The sequence below is a fragment of the Eretmochelys imbricata genome, chromosome 1 (assembly GCF_965152235.1).
Source record: "Eretmochelys imbricata isolate rEreImb1 chromosome 1, rEreImb1.hap1, whole genome shotgun sequence".
In the NCBI taxonomy this organism is placed as follows: domain Eukaryota; kingdom Metazoa; phylum Chordata; order Testudines; family Cheloniidae; genus Eretmochelys; species Eretmochelys imbricata.
The window spans coordinates 24,349,169-24,367,955 of NC_135572.1; the positions used below are offsets into that span (position 1 = coordinate 24,349,169).

The 18,787-nt window shown below is 42.2% G+C and overlaps 1 protein-coding gene across 4 annotated transcripts in view; it reads left to right on the forward strand.

Moving 5' to 3' along the window:
* TMEM135 (transmembrane protein 135) overlaps positions 1-18,787 on the forward strand; it is a 385,640-nt gene that overhangs the window by 29,272 nt on the left and 337,581 nt on the right. For 2 of the 4 annotated variants that reach the window (XM_077808027.1, XM_077808029.1), the window contains exon 2: positions 15,522-15,649. The exons of the other annotated variants lie outside the window; for them this stretch is intronic. In XM_077808027.1, coding sequence (XP_077664153.1) covers positions 15,522-15,649 — 128 coding nt within the window. The remainder of the gene's footprint in view (positions 1-15,521; positions 15,650-18,787) is intronic. 4 annotated transcript variants of the gene reach the window in all.

Here is an 18,787-nt window from a genome sequence, read left to right on the forward strand (position 1 = left end):
TATGTTATTTACATACCATTGGGCATCTGTTAAGTCCCTTCTTTTTCGCCTGAAATTGCGGAGGCGTTCTCAAGGGAAGATTCCTAGCACTCGGAATTGTGGGAAGAGTCGGGTGGGATAACAGATTCCTGACCAATTAGCTGGTAGCACGGTATAAGCTCTGGTCCCACACACCCAGTGATGGCCTATTAAGGCCAGGAAGGGTCGGTTGCACCCATTTGTCATATAGGTGTTTGCAAAGGAGGAGTAGTATCCCCCAAAGTGTACAGGGTAATTCTCCTTACGAGGAGTGGTGTTATTTGCATGATATTGAAAGATTGTATTGTTTTCACTAAGGTTACTGTAGGGGGAACATGAGATTGATTTTTCTGTTTGATCCCAGGTTGAGAAAAAATTCATATCTCCATACCCGGCCTGCCACTTTTTAGTTTTGTTTGAATAATCCCATACACCATTGGCCACGATATGCTGAAGGCAACAGCTTTTCCCCAGATCCAGCCCTGTCCCATTACACGCCCAACACCAATGACCTTTTCCCTCCACCACACATATCCATTTAGATGCATTTATTTCCACCGCTTCCCAAGTGTCATTGCTGTTCCATATTTTGTTAAACGGATGAGGCCCTCCAGTGAGGTCTGGGGACTTGAGTGGGATAGCCAGGACAGGAACACCAGTTTGAGAGTGGGCTGGGATGTGGCTGCAGACCCAGCGATTAGAAATAGTAAGGGTCTGAGCTATCCACACCTGCTGCTGGATAAAAGAATTGTCATCGTGGTCTCCCCAGGCCGTAAGATACCAGCAGCCGAGGAACAGGCAGAGGTGCATGTTGGAGGCAAGGTTCTTCTGGTTCTGAGAACCTCAACTGAGGGAACCGCAGTCACGGTTTTATGCCCACCAGGCAGTAGGCACTAGGCTCGCTACTGCTTTTTTTGTTCGTCATCTACTTCTGGCAACCCTTACGAGAGCATAGATTGTAAGGTATTGCAGACTGTTCCTCTACGTCGTCTTCTGGAGTCAAAATTGACTCTGCGTTGTCCTGCGGTGATGATTGGTTCTCTGGGGATGGTGCCTCCTTATGCTGTGAAGCATGTATCCACGCTGCGATGCCAGATAGTTTATCAGCTGTCTGTGTAGTAAGCAGTACCTGATGAGGACGCTTCCACCGGGGCTCCAAGGCGTGCTTTAGATGATGGCGCCGTACGTAGACCAAATCACCTGGCTCGAGGTTGTGGCAAGCGTCGGAGGTGGGTTCCGTGGGCCAGGCGGCTCGAACCTGTGAATGGAAGTGACTTACAGCTTGCATTAGTCCCTTGCAATACTGAAGGAGCGCACTGTGAGTCAAGTTCAAATCTGGAACGGGAGTAATGGTAGTCATAGCTCGCATCGGGCATCCCATAACAATTTCAAAGGGACTTAATTTATGCCTTTGGGATAGAGTGTATCTCATGTCCATAGGGGCTAATGGCAAGGCTACTGGCCATCTTAATCCTGTAGAGTTACAAATTTTAGTAAGCTTGTTCTTAAGTACACCATTTCGTCTTTCAACTGCACCTGCACTCTGTGGGTGGTAGGGACAGTGCAACAGGTGTTTGATATGCAATATACAGTCCAGGTGTTGAACAAGTTTTCCAGTAAAATGTGTACCCCGATCACTGAACAGAGTAGCAGGAATTCCCTTGGCAGGCATAATATGATTTAACAAACATTTGGCAACAGGCAGTGAGTCAGCCTTGCGACAAGGAAAGGCTTCAATCCAACCAGAGAATAAACATACCATAACCAATATAAATTCATATTATTGACACTTAAGCATTTGTACAAAATCAAGTTGCCAATGCAGGAAAGGTGCTTGAGGCAGGCCCTGGAACCCCTGGGCCACTTTTCCAGGTTTACCAATATTATGGCTTTGGCAAATGGTACAGGCTGCACAGTGGCGGGCTGCAAAAGAGCTAAAATGGGGGGCCCCACCATCCTGTCTTAGTTACAGCAGAGACCATCCCCTCCTTTCCGACATGCGAAACACTGTGTAGCAGGGCGGCCAGAGACGGGTAGAGTGAAAAGGGGGCTACAAAGGTGCCAGTAGGCGAGCGCCAAAGAGAATCGGGATGTAGAGAGCAACCTTGGGCAACCCAGGATTCTTTCTCGGTTTCTGGGGCAGGGTGAGGTCAGTGAGGGACGGCGGCGGTATAGAAACAGAAAGGGAACCTAGAAATGCATCTGGGGAAGGTTCTATGGCAGCAGCATGTTTAGCAAATGCGTTACCCTTAGCAACATCAGTACTGCCATTGAGTGACCAGGGCACTTAACAATAGCTAGGGCAGATGGAAGTAAAACTGCATACAGGAGGGCAGCGATGTAGGGCCCATTTTTAATAGGGGTACTGGCAGAGGTGAGGAAACCCTGAGTTTGCCAGGGGGTACCAAAGTCATGTACAACCCCAAAAGCGTAGCGGGAGTCAGTGTAAATGGTGGCGGAGCATCCCTCCGCCAAAAAGCAGGCACGGGTAAGGGCAACTAATTCAGCGACTTGTGCTGAGGTTACAGAAGGTAAAGGCGCAGCTTCCAGGGTTTCAGAGAGTGAAACTACAGCGTATCCTGCAAGGAGACGACTTTGGTCGTCTCGAAAACAGGAACCATCAGTAAATAAAACAAGGTCAGAGTTAGGGAGAGGGACATCAGAAAGGTTAGAACGTGGGACGGTGACAGCAGAGACAGTTGCAAGGCAGTCATGGGGATCACCGTCATTAGACAAAGGAAGGAGAGTGGCAGGGTTCAACTGAGAACAACGCTTTATGGTGATATATGAAGCTGATAGTAGTAAAAGTTCGTACCTGGTAAGGCGGGCAGAGGAGAGGTGGCATGTGTTATGTTGTCGCAGGAGAGTTTCTGCAGAGTGAGGGACCAGGAGGGTAAGAGGAGAGCGGAGAACAAGGGAATCAGATATTTCGACTAGACGCGCTGCAGCAGCCACAGCATGTAGGCAGGGGGGTAAGCCTTGGGCAACAGGGTCTGAAGTGGCAGAGAAATAAGCCACTGGGCTGTTCTTTTCTCCGTGCATCTGAGTGAGAACTCCAAGTGCACACCCAGATTGTTCGTGGCAGAAAAGGGTAAAAGGCTTAGAATAGTCAGGCAGCCCTAAGGCAGGGGCAGAAGCCAAACCCTGTTTGAGGGAAACAGGCAGAATTGGCCTCAGGGGGCCACGGCATGGGGTCAGGCACAGAGAATCGAGTGAGTTCCTGGAGAGGTTTTGCAAGGGAGGCATAATGGGGAATCCATTGTCTGCAAAATCCAGCCATGCCTAAAAACTTTCGGACCTGGTGTGGGGAGCGGGGTCGGGGAAAGCTAAGGATAGCTTGGACACGGGTGGGAGAAAGTGCACGGGAATCCTGGGAGAGGAGAAAGCCAAGGTATGTGACAGAAGCTTGACAGAGTTGTAGTTTAGAGCGAGAAGCTTTGTGACCCTTATTTGCTAGGGCAGTAAGGAGCACTAAAAAGTCAGTTTCAGAGGCAGACAATGAAGGGGAACAGAGGAGTAGATCATCTACATATTGGACTAGTGTGGACCTAGACGGGAAAACAAGGTCAGCAAGGTCTCGGGCTAATGCTTGGGAAAAATATGACGGGCTTTCAGTATACCCCTGGGGCAGTGTGGTCCATGTGTACTGTTGCCCCTTGTAAGAAAAGGCAAAGAGGAACTGGGAGTCAGGGTGAACCGGGACAGAAAAGAAAGCAGAGCACAAATCAACAACAGTAAAATGAGTTGCATCTGGTGGGATAGAAGCCAGAATCGTCGCTGGGTTAGGGACAACAGGAAAGGCAGGTATGACAATGTGGTTAATGGCCCGAAGGTCCTGAACAAACCGCCACGATTTACCATCAGCTTTTTGAACTGGGAGGATAGGAGTGTTACAGGGGCTGGAGCAGGGGATAATAATGCCTTGTTCCCGCAGGGCGGTCATGACTGGGGCAATTCCAGCCTTTGCTTCGGGGTTTAAAGGGTATTGAGACAGGCGAGGCAGAGGTTTGGAGGAATCAACAATAATGCAGACGGGGTCAGTATGTAAACGGCCCACTTCAGACGGGTGGGTCGGCCACAGAGAGGATGGGACCTGTGAAATTAGGTGTTCAAGGGACGGGACCAAGGGGCAGCAGGGGACCGGAGTGGAAAGGGGAGTTTCAGACAGCAGGGAGGCTACAGAATCACTCAGAGAGGACTGGGGGATTTGTAAGTAGACACCATCCGGGGAACAGTAGATGGTGCAGCCAAGTTTACATAACAGGTCCCGACCCAAAAGATTCACCGGAGTGGAATCCGAGAGGAGGAATGCATGGTCCGCGGAAAGGGGACCAACCTGGACTGGTAGAGGTTTTGAAAGGGGATAAGGGGTTGGGACTCCCGTAATGCCCACAGCAGATATGGTTTTTTTTGGAGCGGGGAACCTCAGGCAGGTCGGCAGTACGAACTGCAGAGAGCGAAGCTCCCGTATCAACAAGGAAAGGGAGAGAAAGATCGTTAATGGTCAAAACACATTCACCCGTGGGAGTGAGAGGTAGTAAAGGAGCTAAAATTTCCTGAGATTCCCTGGTGTTCTGTCATTGCTGTGGGACAAAGTAAGTCTGGGGACTGTAGGGCTGTGCCGACAGGGGGCCTAGCTGGTTGTTTACAGAGCTATTAGGCTGGCGCGGACACCCGTTTTTTCAATGTCCGGGTTGTTTACAGTAATTACAAACACCCCCAAAACCTGAAAATCCAGTTCCACGGCCCCTCCCATGACCACGTCCCCCTCCCCGGTACTGTTTACCTTGCCCTGAATAATGCTGTATTTGCAGGGCCATTAACTTTTGGAAAGATTGTTCCTCCTTTCCCTTTAGAGTGCGATGGCAGTGTTCTGCCACTGATTGCAATTTATCCATGGTTTCAGTTTCCCACCCAACACTTACTCGCTTTAGCGTTCTGCCAATAGTAGGTAGGAGGCCATTAACAAACGCGTGAGCCAGGGTGCCCTTTCCCATTGGTATTGCTGTATACCAGAATGTTGCAGAAAAACATCAGTCAGTCGGGTGCGATGGTCACCTGGACTTTCTCCCTGTCGCTGTTTACAGCAATGTATGGCTGTCCAGTTTGTTTTTGGAGTCCATACTCGAGGGATGGCCTCATGTAGGTTTTTAGCTCGGTCTTTACACTTTTTCCGGTGTTCAGCATCAGGACCGGCGTCTGGTAAAGCTGAATGGCGCTCACTGATGGGCCAGTTGGCTGCTGTGAGCCATTTTTCATGCTCGCTAGGGTTACAAGTAGCTTGCACAGCTGCAGGAGGTCTGCCTCAGAGGGTTCATAGGTGTCGCACACTAACAAAAATTCCTCTACAAATGTGGTAGGATTTTCCAGGGGCTTTGGAAAGCCTTTTACAATTGAAAGGAGCTCTGTATGAGTCCAGGGTTTATAGCTCCAAGTGGGACCCTCTTGTTGGCCCCCAGTATGCAGGATTTGGAGGGGAGCCTGGATAGGTTTAGAGCCAGAGCGTAAGCGTTGGGCCCAATCAGTGTCCAGGCTATCTTCGTATGTATGGGGAAAAACAGAGGAGTCAGGCAGACTGGAGGGTTTTGGGGGAATGGGGGTTTTTTCTTTACAGGTCTGAGTGGTACCGGAGGAATGGGCCTGGGCAGTATTGGACGATCCGGACTGGTCTGAACTGAAGACCCCTGGGAGTTGTTGTGACCGCCTATTGATCCGATGCAAGGATGCCAGGCCAATTAATGCATCTTCCTCATCGTCATCCCCAGAATTTAACAAGGGGTTTTCTTCGTCCCTTCCGACAATGAGATGGGAGTATGAAGGGGAATGGGATCAATCTTGATCTTCTCGGAGAACGGGATAAAGGGGAGCGCTCGGTCTGGCAGTGGGAGAGGAGGCTTCTAATAAAGCTTTTAACTTATCATTTGAATCCTTGAGAGAGGCAAGTTTTGATTCTGTCCACCTATGATTTGCCTCTTCCCACCACTGCATGAAACAATCAACCTCTCCTTTTGCCAATTTAGTTTTAGGTTGGCCGAGTTTGTCTTTTAAGACGTCTACACGCTTTTTGTCCCAAGATCCTAACAGTGGCCACTGAATTTTGGGATTCTCCATTTTTCCAGAAATTTACAGGAGTCCGGACCCTTCCTAAAATACATAAAATGAGCCAGTGTTCCTTTAGGAAACTGTCCCGACTTAGACGTCTGATTACGCATACAGGAGGACTTTACACACCAATCACACAAGAAGGAAAGGCGTGTTCGGCAGAGTGATGCCCGGTGCAACACACAAAAGGAGCCCACAGGCTACTGCCTCAATTGCCTTGCTTTCACACCAAGGATTTTACTCAAGGCGCAGTATGGCTGCGATTGTGCAGATTTCACTCACTCAGACTGTGGGGACAGGAACTCTTTGTTTAGCTGATCCCCGGATGGAGACGGCGCCCAGACTCAAACACACCACAGGGAGGATGGATAGACACAGAGACAAGGCAACCCTCAGTCCGGACAAAACACAGAAATAATTACCTGACCAGATTCCTGATGTCAGATCCTGGGATCCCTACCAGAACAGAGTGGGAACCAACAGGTTTGATGGTGAAGACTTCACTGTGGTCATGCACCCTTCCGTTCTGGTGGAGGACCGCTTGGGCCAGGTGCCGGCTTGCCACGGCCCTCCTAAGGACGGTCAGGAGTCACACGGCCCCAGTGAAGACGGTTGCCATCTCGGTGGGACCTCCAAATTGTCAAAGTCAGATTCAAAACTCACTGAATTTGTCAGACCAGTCTATTTATTAGCAAAGCACTTTGTCAATGCATCCAGATATATGTGAGCCTCCTGCAAAAGCTCAAGCTAACTTATTTATACACGTAAGCCAAAGCCAATTTAACATAGGAGACAAAAGGAAGCAGAAACTGACAAATATACATACATATCTTATTTGCATACTAATGTTTACCAATCTCCTAGCTCAGTAGGAGCTCTAAGTTAATTAGTTTGAGGACCCATTGTCTCTCACTCCTTAATGTTTCTCTTTCTGACAACTATATTTCAACAAACTCTTCAAGCAGCATTTCTTTAATGAATTATAATTTCAATATAATTCATTCTACTTTCACAGTGGTTATAAACTTTGTTAGTACGATAACTCATAATTGTTATATATTTTTTATTTTTATGGGTTATTAAATTGTCTAATGGAATTACTTTTATTCTTACATATCTGCAGTCAACTTTCTAAAAAGGACCACATCAACTTGAAAATCACAATTCAGTCTGAAAATGTTACCTATAAGTGTTACAAGATACACTTTTGACTAGAGAAGGAAAATTTCCTCAGCTTTTCACTTTCTTTTGTTATTTTTAATAGTACTCAGTATTCCTGTTTCTTGTATAGTTCACTTAATTTATTCTCGTCTGTGTGGATCTTTTTATGCATTAACAAAGGGTGGAACTTTTTTTTTAATTTAAAAAAAAGGAAAATGTCAATATCCTTGTAATAATTGGCAAGAGGATTTTGAGTAGCTGTGATACCTGAAGCTTCTAAATCATAATGTGAAATTGACTAGCTTTCAATTTGACAGTCTTTTAATGTAGCCTTTTAGCCAATAGTGGAAAAGATCTTCATTCACTAATTTAAAAGGAAGCAGCATGTACGCTTACAAAATTCACCAGCATGAAGATTTGTTGGCCTGTATAGGAAGGGAGGGGTGGGAGAAGGTGAAAATGTTGTTACTAATAATTTATAACTCAGAAGATGTGATTTTAATGAGGAAATCTGTGACTATTTCGCAGATGAATGAGCCAAGAAATCTCACTGAGCTCAAGGACACTCTATTCAAGAGTCCTCCCAGGAGCTCAGTTTAGACTCTGAGATGGAAGTTGCATCCACTGAAAGTCAGTGAGGCTCTCAGAGGAATTACTGTGTCACTTGATTCTTGCGAAGTGTTTGATAAGTCTCTTGTTCTTCTCTGGCCAAATCCATAATACCATGTGGTGGTCTTCCCATGATTTGAGACAAGTAGGAATATAGATCATAGATTGCTGAAAAGGCCTCTAACATTATCATCAAGCCGTCATGACCTCTGAATGACTTATTTTTGGGCAAATAATTTGCACATGTTGAGGATATATGAATTGTTGATACAGATTCCTGCACACCATGAGGCCTTCAGTGCCGTCAGTGTTAAGTCTTGCCTGAGTGGTACTGACATACTTATATGCTTCAGTAACATAAAAACATTCAAGTCAATCTGGCCTACTTCACAAAACTTTTTCAGTTTTTGCAAAGTTTTGTGAAGAAATTTGAAAGGAGAGGGATGAAGGAAGAGTCCCAGTTGAAGGATCAAATAAAGGACAGGAAATATCTGAGGTTCTTTACCTCTTCATCTCTTATGCTCCAGTTGGCCATGGGTTGAATTTTTCTGAAACTGAACAAGTGTCATATGCATCAGAAATTAGTTGGGTTTGCACAATGTAATAATACAAAACTACTCAAGATAGTTAAGTCCCAGGCAGACAGTGTAGAGTTACAAAAGGATCTCTCAAAACTGGGTGACTGAGCAACAAAATGGCAGATGAAATTCAATGTTGATAAATGCAAAGTAATGCACATTGGAAAGCATAATCCCAACAATACATATAAAATGATGGGGTCTAAATTAGCTATTACCACTCAAGAAAGAGATCTTGGAGTCGTTGTGGAAAGTTCTCTGAAAACATCCACTCAGTGTTCAGTGGCGGTCAAAAAAGTGTACAGAATGTTGGTAATCATTAAGAAAGGGATAGATAATAAGACAAAATATCATATTGCCTTTATATAAATCCATGATATGCCCACATCTTGAATACTGCTTGCAGATTTGGCGCCCCATCTCAAAAAAGATATATTGGAATTGGAAAAGGTTCAGAAAAGGGCAATAAAAATGGTTAGGGGTATGGAACAGCTGCCATAAGAAGAGAGCTTAATTAGACTGGGACTTTTCATGTTGGAAAAGAGGCGACTGTTGGGGGGATGTGATAGAGGTCTATAAAATCATGACTGGTGTGGAGAAAGAAAATAAGGAACTGTTATTTTTATTTACTCCTCATAATACAAGAGCTAGGGGCCACCAAGTGAAATTAATAGGCAGCAGGTTTAAAACAGACAAAAGGAAGTATTTTTTTCACACAACACACAGAGAACCTGTGGAACTCCTTGCCAGAGGATGTTATGAAGGCCAAGACTATAACATGTTTCAAAAAAGAACTAGATAAATTCATAGGTCCATCAATGGTTATTAGTCAGGATGGGCAGGGATGGTGTCCCTAGCCTCTGTTTGCTGGAATCTGGGAATGGGCAACAGGGGATGGATCGTTGATTATTACCTGTTCTGTTCATTCCCTCTGGGGCACCTAGCATTGGCCACTGTCAGAAGACAGGATACTGGGCTAGATGGACCTTTGGTCTGACCTACTATAGCCATTCTTATATTCTTAATGCTTGTGATGCATATAGCTAAGTAATTAAGGCTAATTTTACCTTTAAAAATCAGCTGGTTCCAGTGGGTGCAAATGCAGTTTTCTTCTCCCAGTGTTTAACACTGTTGTCCAGTTGGTGTAGATAGAGCAACCCACATTCAGCAACTGTTGTAAGAAAGCGTGGTTGGCCAGTGATTGGAACTGTGGTTGGACCATACTTTCTTAAATGAATGCTGAACTTGGTTGAGCCTGTCTGTGACTGGGAGATGCATTTTCATCTTTGTTCATAGGAAGAGCCATGTTTGACACTTGAAGTTAAAATGTCTGTTTCCTTTTTTATATTTATAATTTTTTAATAGAATTTTCCAAATACAACGCATACACCAAAATATCAGATTCATCGTAATACACAAAGCAAATAAACAAGGTTAGGTTAAAGGGAGAAGAGAGGAAGCGACATATGTATCTTTACTGTCTACGTTAATCATAGAGCTCTAGAAAGTCAGCCCAGATTGCTTTGAATTTTTCAGGCATTCGTCTTGTGTGGAATGCCAGTTTTTAGCTGTGAGGTCAGCTGTGTCATGAGTCAGGCATCAATGTTTGGTGGGGATCGATTTTTCCATTTTTGAAGGACTAACTTTTTAGTTCCCAAAGCTGCATATTGGAACCATGCTGCCCTGTTAACAGGGCTTTGGAGTTGTGCTCCGGCTCTGCTCCAGCTCCAGGCAAAAATGTTTAATACATTTCATTATGGCTTTTTCATGAGTTACATGGCCATAGATAAAAAAAAAATCTGTTTTATTTCTTCACCTTTTTTTAGAGTTATTTTCTCTTGGATAACTAAAATATCAATTTATTCATTTGAAATCTATGTACTTATGTTATACGGAGTACTATGAGTTAGCATATGACTTGCTAAGGTTTGAGAAACAATTGGTTGAAAAATGGATTATAGAGTTTTGAAATATATGTGCAACCATGCATATATCTGAATATCCATACACTGAAACAAAACTTTACAAATGAACTAATGAGGGCATTTATTGTATAGTGAGACTAATTGTGACTACTCAGTTAAAAAGAATATTGCATCTACTAGATGCACATATCTAAAATGTTGAATATATGAATCTCTCATATCGTTCGCTAGATATTTGTCTAGTGCGTCGCACCATGGGGCCCTGGCCTGATGCCTATGGATGCCTTGATGCATATGGGTGCTGCCACAGTATGAATTTTCAATAACCTGCTGAATTTGGAACACAGTTTTAAATTGCAGGGAAATTCAGTTAAACAGTGTAAAGTTTTAATTGCAAATGTAAATGCTAAACGTCTAGGAAATTCAAAGTTGTGGTTGGCTTGGAAACAATAATTTGGCTACATTTTCTACCTATATTAAATGTAACAGCCTACGTACTGCAGGTGTGCAAAGGGAAGGGATGAACAACAATTGCTGTAGAAACAATAACTGAATGTAGTGACTATGGCCCAGATTTACAAAGGTGCCTACCTCAGGTACTTTTGCAAACCCCACTAGGCACCTGTCTGCATCTTTAGGTGCCTAACTACTGTTAAAATTCTGGCCCCATGCCTTTAAATGCAAATGCATAGTTTGTGTTGAAAACATTTTCTAATTATTGTGTTTATTTCCTATCAAAGTGTATTGATAGACTAGCTCAATCTCGCAAAAATCTGCTTGTGCAGAGCAAATAGTTCTATTTTGAAGGGTGAGTAAAATACTATTAGTGTTTGAATTACTCTTGTTCCCCTTAATAAAGGGTGAATGAATAGATTTTAGGTCCTGGAGTAGTACATTTTTATGACAAGTCTGCAAGACTGGAGATATTTTTAAAAATATTAAGTCTGAGCATTTTTGAAAGAAGAGTGGCAGCAATACTTTTCTACAAAGTGTTGGTGTTCTGATATAATGGACTGTATGTTTAATTTTTCAGGTTTGAAATATAATACTGTGAAATCTATAGTTAAGATTGCGAAAAAGTTTCCATTAATAACCTCTTGTTTTTACTTGATGTCTCAAACTTTTTAAAAACTTGAAACTTAGTTTGCTAGTAGTCCTTAAGGAGCAATGCATGGTTAGCAAGTTTTTTTAATGAATAATCAAAGTTAATAGTTTAAATGTTTTCTTATTGAATAAAAATTCTGAAAATATTATACAGTACAGAAAGCTGCTGGACACTTAGACCTTCTCCCCCCTATATTTCAGATGTGTGAGAAGAGACCTAACACACTAGATGTAGAAACTGTGTTATCACCACCTTATGCACGACTGGAATTCACTCAGAAACTATGCTGATGAGGGCTGTGTAAGAAGCTACATAGAACAGAATTTTCAGAAGCTGGATATAAAGAATATTCTCTCATACTAAGACAGTATTTCATAGCAGAGCCCTGTAGAAGAGAACTGTTCAGGTTGAGTCTACAAATATGCAGAGATAATTTCCAGCCTCTTCAAGTTAGATCTGCTTGATCAGAAAACAATGTTAATTATTCATTTTGGCAAACAAACCAACACCCAATTTAAACATCCATTTATTTGCAATGCCGAAATTAAGGTACATTTAAAAAAAAAAAAAAAAAAAAAGGATCAAATAAGAAATGACACCACCTTAGGCAACAGATCTGTTTCCTGTGGGAAAAGGATATCTGGATCTGACATGTTTACAGTTACATATTAAGGATTTATTTAATCACTGTTGGCAAAATCCATTCATGCCCAAAATGAAGGATTAGTATCAATCCACAGAGAAGAAGATAGCATTTATAACTTAATCTGACAGAGTTCCAAGATATCTAGGAGGCTTTCCTGGAAACTGATGAAGAAAACCCAGACCTCAGGAGAATGAAGCCTGGGATTCTGCTGCCCTCACAATTTAAATTTTCCTGCTCTGTGGAGCTTTGTGCACTGCAAAGGATTTAAAATTTAAATGATAAGGTCAGCAAATGTCAGCCAACCCTTTCTCTACCGGCAATTGTTAACAAACTAGCTGACAGCTAAGAAACTCAGCTCTAACAGGCTCTGCAGTTCTTCTCAATGCTGCCCACAATACACTGAACTCTCTTCTCCTTCCAGCAGGCAAGACTCCATATCTATGCTGACTCTTCAGCCTCTCCTATCTAATACATATATTGCCCTCATCACCGTAATATCTAAGTAGCTCAGAATTATTAATGGATTTTATCCTCCCAGCACTCCTGTGAGATAGGGAAGTACTCTCTCCATTTTACTCTATGGTCTCTTGCTGCCCTTCAGACAACGTAGTTCCTGCAATAGCTGTGTGTCGGGAGCTGCCCTTACCTGCAGCCGCCTCCAGGTCCCCCTGAAAGGGGTTTTCCTCCTTCTTTTCTGGCAGTATCGATTTTAGTGATGCTTTCCCCTACAGAATTTGGGAGATGGAGAGGGAGAATAAAGTGGAATCCAGCTGGCTCACTTGCCCAGTCTCCTGTAATCCAGAGGGTCCCCTATTGACTCTGAGTGGGTGCTGTGAGTAGTATGGGGCCCTAGTTAATTTAGTTTTGTTGGTTAAAGGGGAGACTACAATGGGTCATACTGAAAAGTGAACTGTCAGGCGGTGGGGAGGTTACTGGTGGAGTTCCTCAGGGATTGGTCTGGGGACCAATCTTATTTAACATTTTCATTAATGACCTTGGCACAAAAAGGTGGAGTGTGCTGATAAAATTTGCAGATGACACAAAGTTAGGAGATGTAACCAGTACGAAGGAGGACTTAAATATCATAAAGAAGATTTTAATGACTATGACAAATGGAGTAATAGAAATGGGATGAAATTTAGTAGTGCAAAGTCATGCATTTCGGGACTAACAATACATTTGTTTTGCTATGAGCTGGAGACACATCAGTTAGAAGAGACAGAGAAGGAAAAACACCTGGGTGTACTGGTCAGTTACAGGATGACTATGAGCCGTCAATGTGATGTGGCCATGGAAAAGGTTAATGCACTCTTAGGATGCATCATGTGAGGTATTTCCAGTAGAGATAGGGAAGTATCATTACCATTATACAAGGCACTGGTGCACTCATCTAGAATACTATATACAGTTCTGGTCTCCCATGTTGAAGAAAGATGAATTCAAACTGTGACAGGTGGAGACAAGGACTGTTAGTATGATCAGAGGAATGTAGAATTTACTTTAAGACAGGAGCCTTAAGGAGCTCGGCTTGCTTAACCTTGGTTAACCAAACAAAGGCTGAGGGGAGATATGATTGCTCCCTATAAATAACTCAGAGGAATACACGACAGGGAAGGAAAGGTATTATTTAAGTTGAGGGCCAATCTTGACACAAAAGCAAATGGATATAAATTGTCCATAAAAAAATTTAGGCTTGAAATTAGGCAAAGTTTTCTAACTATCAGAGAGGAATGAAGTTCTGGAACAGCCTCCCAAGGGGAATAGTGTGGACAAAAAATCTAACCGGGTTCAAGGCTGAGCTTGATAGGTTTATGGAAGGGATGGTATGATGAGGTTGCCTACAATGGTATGTGGTCCATCTGAAACTGTTAGTAGTAAGTATAGTCGCACCTCAGTGTTACGAACACCTCGGGAATGGAGGTGGTTCGTAATTCTTGAAAAAACATTGACAGAATGTGAATACTGTTCTTTCAAAAGTTTACAGCTGAACATTAACTTAATGCAACTTTGAAATTTTACTATGCAGAAGAAAAATGCTGCTTTTAAACACCTTAATTTAAGTGAAACAAGCACAGAAAGAGTTTCCTTACCTTGTCAAATCTTTTTTTTTATCTTTCCCTTTATTTTTTTTAGTAGTTTACATTTAACACCGTACTGATTTTACCTTTTTTTTTTTTTTTTTTTTTTGGTCTCTCCCTGCTGCCTGAGTGCATACTTACAGATCCAAATGAGGTGTGTGGTTGACTGGTCAGTTCGTAATGCTGAAGTTCTATTGTATCTCCAGTTGTCTGAGATGGAACACTAGATGGGGGAGGGCTCTGAGTGACTATAGTGAATTCTTTATCAGGTTTTTGGTTGGTGGGTCTTGCTGACACACACAGGGTCTCATTGTCATAATTGGGGTTGGGAAGGAATTTCCACTGGGTCAGACTGGCAGAGACCCTGGGGGTTTTTGACTTCTGCAGCGTGGGGGCTGGGTCACTTGCTGATTTGAACTAGGAAACTTGGTGCCCTAGTCCACTTGGATGAGAAGGAAGAGAAGTAAAGAAAAGAAAGAAAGGCAATAGTGGAAATCTGAATAGAAAGTGCTAAGTGAATATATCTTTGTCCTTCACCACTATGCTAACTTCATGGAAATTCAGAACAATTATGTGAGCTTTTTCCTACCTGTAAGTCTTTGTTGATAGACTGAATCTAAAAAGCTATATGCATTTCTTGCAAGTAATCTCACCCTTCTTATAAAACATACAAGCAGAAATTTAATTGACCTCTAGGCATATTTATTGTCTATATCTAGTCTGTTTTCTGTTGGCTGACACTTATTGTGTGATTTTTTGCAAGAGAGGACCTACTCATAAGAGATGCTTTGTATAAATGATATGGCTATTCTAAGCACTCTCTTTCTGATCTCTGACGTCATAGTGAATTTTTTTGAGGAAGACTTGCCCGTCAAGGTAAAAAAAATTGTTAGGTTCCTTGAAGTTAAAATTTACAGAAATATTTCACTATTTTATGGGGGGCTGCATAAGGCATGTGCTTGGACTTCTTAGGGATGTTTTAACCTGTATTCATTTCCATACCTTGGAACACAAAGTATTGTGAAAATTTATCACCAGCTTAAAACAGCTAGCCTTCTCCCACTCAGCAAGGTCAGCAAGGTAGTAAAATTCTTCTTATAGTCATAATGGCCTCTGCATTTCTTGCACAATTTCAGAGGAAGTCTTTTATGGTATTCTTCATAAAAGTATCTCAGTAAATTAAGAGGCTTTGATTTATTGTTTACATGAATGTGTCTCCCTGTGCAAAAGTCCTCTTTTTCTTTACAGTGTAAAAAAACTAGTTGAATTCAAGTGTGCATCCTTTCTTTATCCCTCCAGATTGCGGCAGTTCTCAGGAAACGAAAGCTTGACTATTATCTGCACAAACTGCTACCTGAGATTTTGCAGTCAACTTCCTTTCTGACTGCGAATGGGAGCTTGTATATTGCTTTCTTTTGCATTTTAAGGTTGGTATACACTATGCTAAATATTTGAGAATGACTTGCTATATAGTATCTTCAGTTTTTCCTTTTTATTTGTAGAATTATTCCTATATGCTTCCTATTGTGACTTCTTTGAAAAGCAGCCACACCTTTATTGGAATAAGAAGATGATCTAATGAAAGGTTTCAGAGTAACAGCCGTGTTAGTCTGTATTCGCAAAAAGAAAAGGAGTACTTGTGGCACCTTAGAGACTAACCAATTTATTTGAGCATGAGCTTTCGTGAGCTACAGCTCACTTCATCGGATGCACCTCCGATGAAGTGAGCTGTAGCTCACGAAAGCTCATGCTCAAATAAATTGGTTAGTCTCTAAGGTGCCACAAGTACTCCTTTTCTTTTGACCTAATGAAAGGTTCTCCCATCTTGTTTTCTGTCTTTACTAATTCAGTGTATATTTTTCCCACTGTTTTTGTCAGTATGCCACTTTGTGAATTAATTTTTTCCATCCTTTTGTACTTCATCAATATCTATACGTGCACTAAGTGTAATAGCTGATTGATATTGACCTTTAATTTCTACTTCCTGAAGGAGACGTAAATATCATTATAATAAATTAATTTTTTTTGGTAACTTTCTCTTTATTACCTTAACTCTGGTCATAAAGGAAGGGGAGCAGAGCTCCAATACAGCTGCTCGTGCTTTCTCATTGGTTGGCTGGGTGAATGTGATTGTTCTGTCTTTCAGTCATTGTTCTTCCTTCTTGAACTGTGACAATGGGCTTTTCATAGAATCCTAGAATATCAGGGTTGGAAGGGACCTCAGGAGGTCATCTAGCCCAACCCCCTGCTCAAAGCAGGACCAATTCCCAACTAAATCATCCCAACCAGGGCTTTGTCAAGCCTGACCTTAGCAACTTCTAAGGAAGGAGATTCCACCACCTCCCTAGGTAACGCATTCCAGTGCTTCACCACCCTCCTAGTGAAAAAGTTTTTCCTCCTATCCAACCTAAATCTCTCCCACTGCAACTTGAGACCATTACTCCTCATTCTGTCATCTGCTACCACTGAGAACAGTCTAGATCCATCCTCTTTGGAACCCCCTTTCAGGTAGTTGAAAGCAGCTATCAAATCCTCCCCTCATTCTTCTCTTCCACAGACTAAACAATCCCAGTTCCTTCAGCCTCTCCTCATAAGTCATGTGTTTCAGTCCCCTGATCATTTTTGTTGCCCTCCGGTGGACGCTTTCCAATTTTTCCACATCCTTCTTGTAGTGTGGAGCCCAAAACTGGACACAGTACTCCAGATGAGGCCTCACCAATGTCGAATAGAGGGGAATGATTACGCCCCTCGATCTGCTGGCAGTGCCACTACTTATACATCCCAAAATGCCATTGGCCTTCTTGGCAACAAGGGCACCTGTGGACTTGTATCCTTTTCTGCACAAGGAAATTGACTGGAATAGGTATGCTTTAATAGCTCCCTATGTGGAGACTCTGTTCTGAAATAAAAGTATCTTTATTCTGGAATAGCTACTCTGCTCACAAAATGGAGTAATTCTGGAATAAAATCACTTTTTATTCTGAAATAGTGTCCACATGGAGGAGTTACTCCAGAATAGCTATATTATACCAAAGTAGTTGTGCTGGTCAGTTTCCTCCATATAGACAAACCATAACTCATCTGTGTAGATGTGTAAACTCGAAAGAACCTGACTTTCAAACCTTGTATCACGTCATGATAAAGTTCAGAGTAGCAGCCGTCTTAGTCTATATTCGCAAAAAGAAAAGGAGTACTAGTGGCACCTTAGAGATGCACCCGATGAAGTGAGCTGTAGCTCACGAAAGCTTATGCTCAAATAAATTCGTTAGTTTCTAAGGTGCCACTAGTACTCCTTTTCTTTTCATGACAAAGGATGTTGTCAAGCTTTTTAGGGACGCAAGTAAAACTCTCTTTAAAGTGTGGCTTTGCTCTGAAAGGTGACTCTAGGTGACCGTTACTCAATAGTCCTAAGTCAATGTGTATTGCAAGTAATTGTGGAGATAATTAAGGCTGAGACTTGCTTCCCTTGTAATTCTGCTTCTCTGAAGTTTTCACCTTGCAGGATTATAAATCACCCATTTACCTCCCTTTGAGGTTGGAACAGAATCTGTTTGAGGTGGCATTGTATTTTACATCTCTATTTTTAAATTCTTTTCTGAGCTGCTAGTTTTTTTTCCAGTCATTTTTAGTTTTAATGGCTGACTTTCTCTGGGGATATTTCACTTTCTGCTCTTTTGGAATTGAGTGGAAGGTTCCAAAGATTGAGTTAAGCACAAAGCATCCTGGGTAACAGTAAGGTGTTTAGCTTGTGCTCAGACGTCTGTCTGCTGCCCTTGAGAATTCTACCTTCCTCACACTAGGGTGTGGAGGAACCAGAAGTGAGACCCCTGGAAGAAGATATCTTCAGGGAAGCAGAATTTCAAATATATACCTTGACATTGTAATTATGTTAATACTTTGTACCTATATGGCACCCTTCATCCAAAGATGTTAAAGTGGTTTAAAAAGCATGTAAGTATTTTAAGTGTGGGATAACTGTGGGACACAGTTTGGGTAAATTTTTGAAAAGCAGCTAAGTCCAATTTTCAAAAGGAATGTGGGCACTTATCAGTTTCAGGCTCTTAAGTCACTTAAAAGCGCTTTAGAACATTTTACTCCTGATCTATACACTTGGATTGGTCATCTAAAAGTTTGATTGTAAACGGATTTAGTTATACTAGTGCCAGCCCCTCTGTAGACACTTTTATATTTGTTTAAACTTGGCTTATATTGGTTTAGCTTACAGGGGCAAGTTAAACCAGTTTAGACCAATAGAAGTGTGTTCACACAGGGGTTTTTCCCAGTTAACTAAATTATTGCATGTTTGTGTATAGACAAGCCTTAAACTTTGGGAAAGGCTGCATAGTGAATCAATGGCAGGGACTGAAAGAACCTAGGTTTCTAACTCCCTGTTCTAACCACTAGACACAACACAACAGTAATCTTGTAATCCAAAACATTATTTCTATCTATATTTTTAGATTCTTCATGATGAGAAGTGCTTTTGGCTTTTGAATTTGCAGACAATTGCACTATGTAAAATGTATATTGCTGTCTTTTAAATATTATTATCAAATTGAAAATGT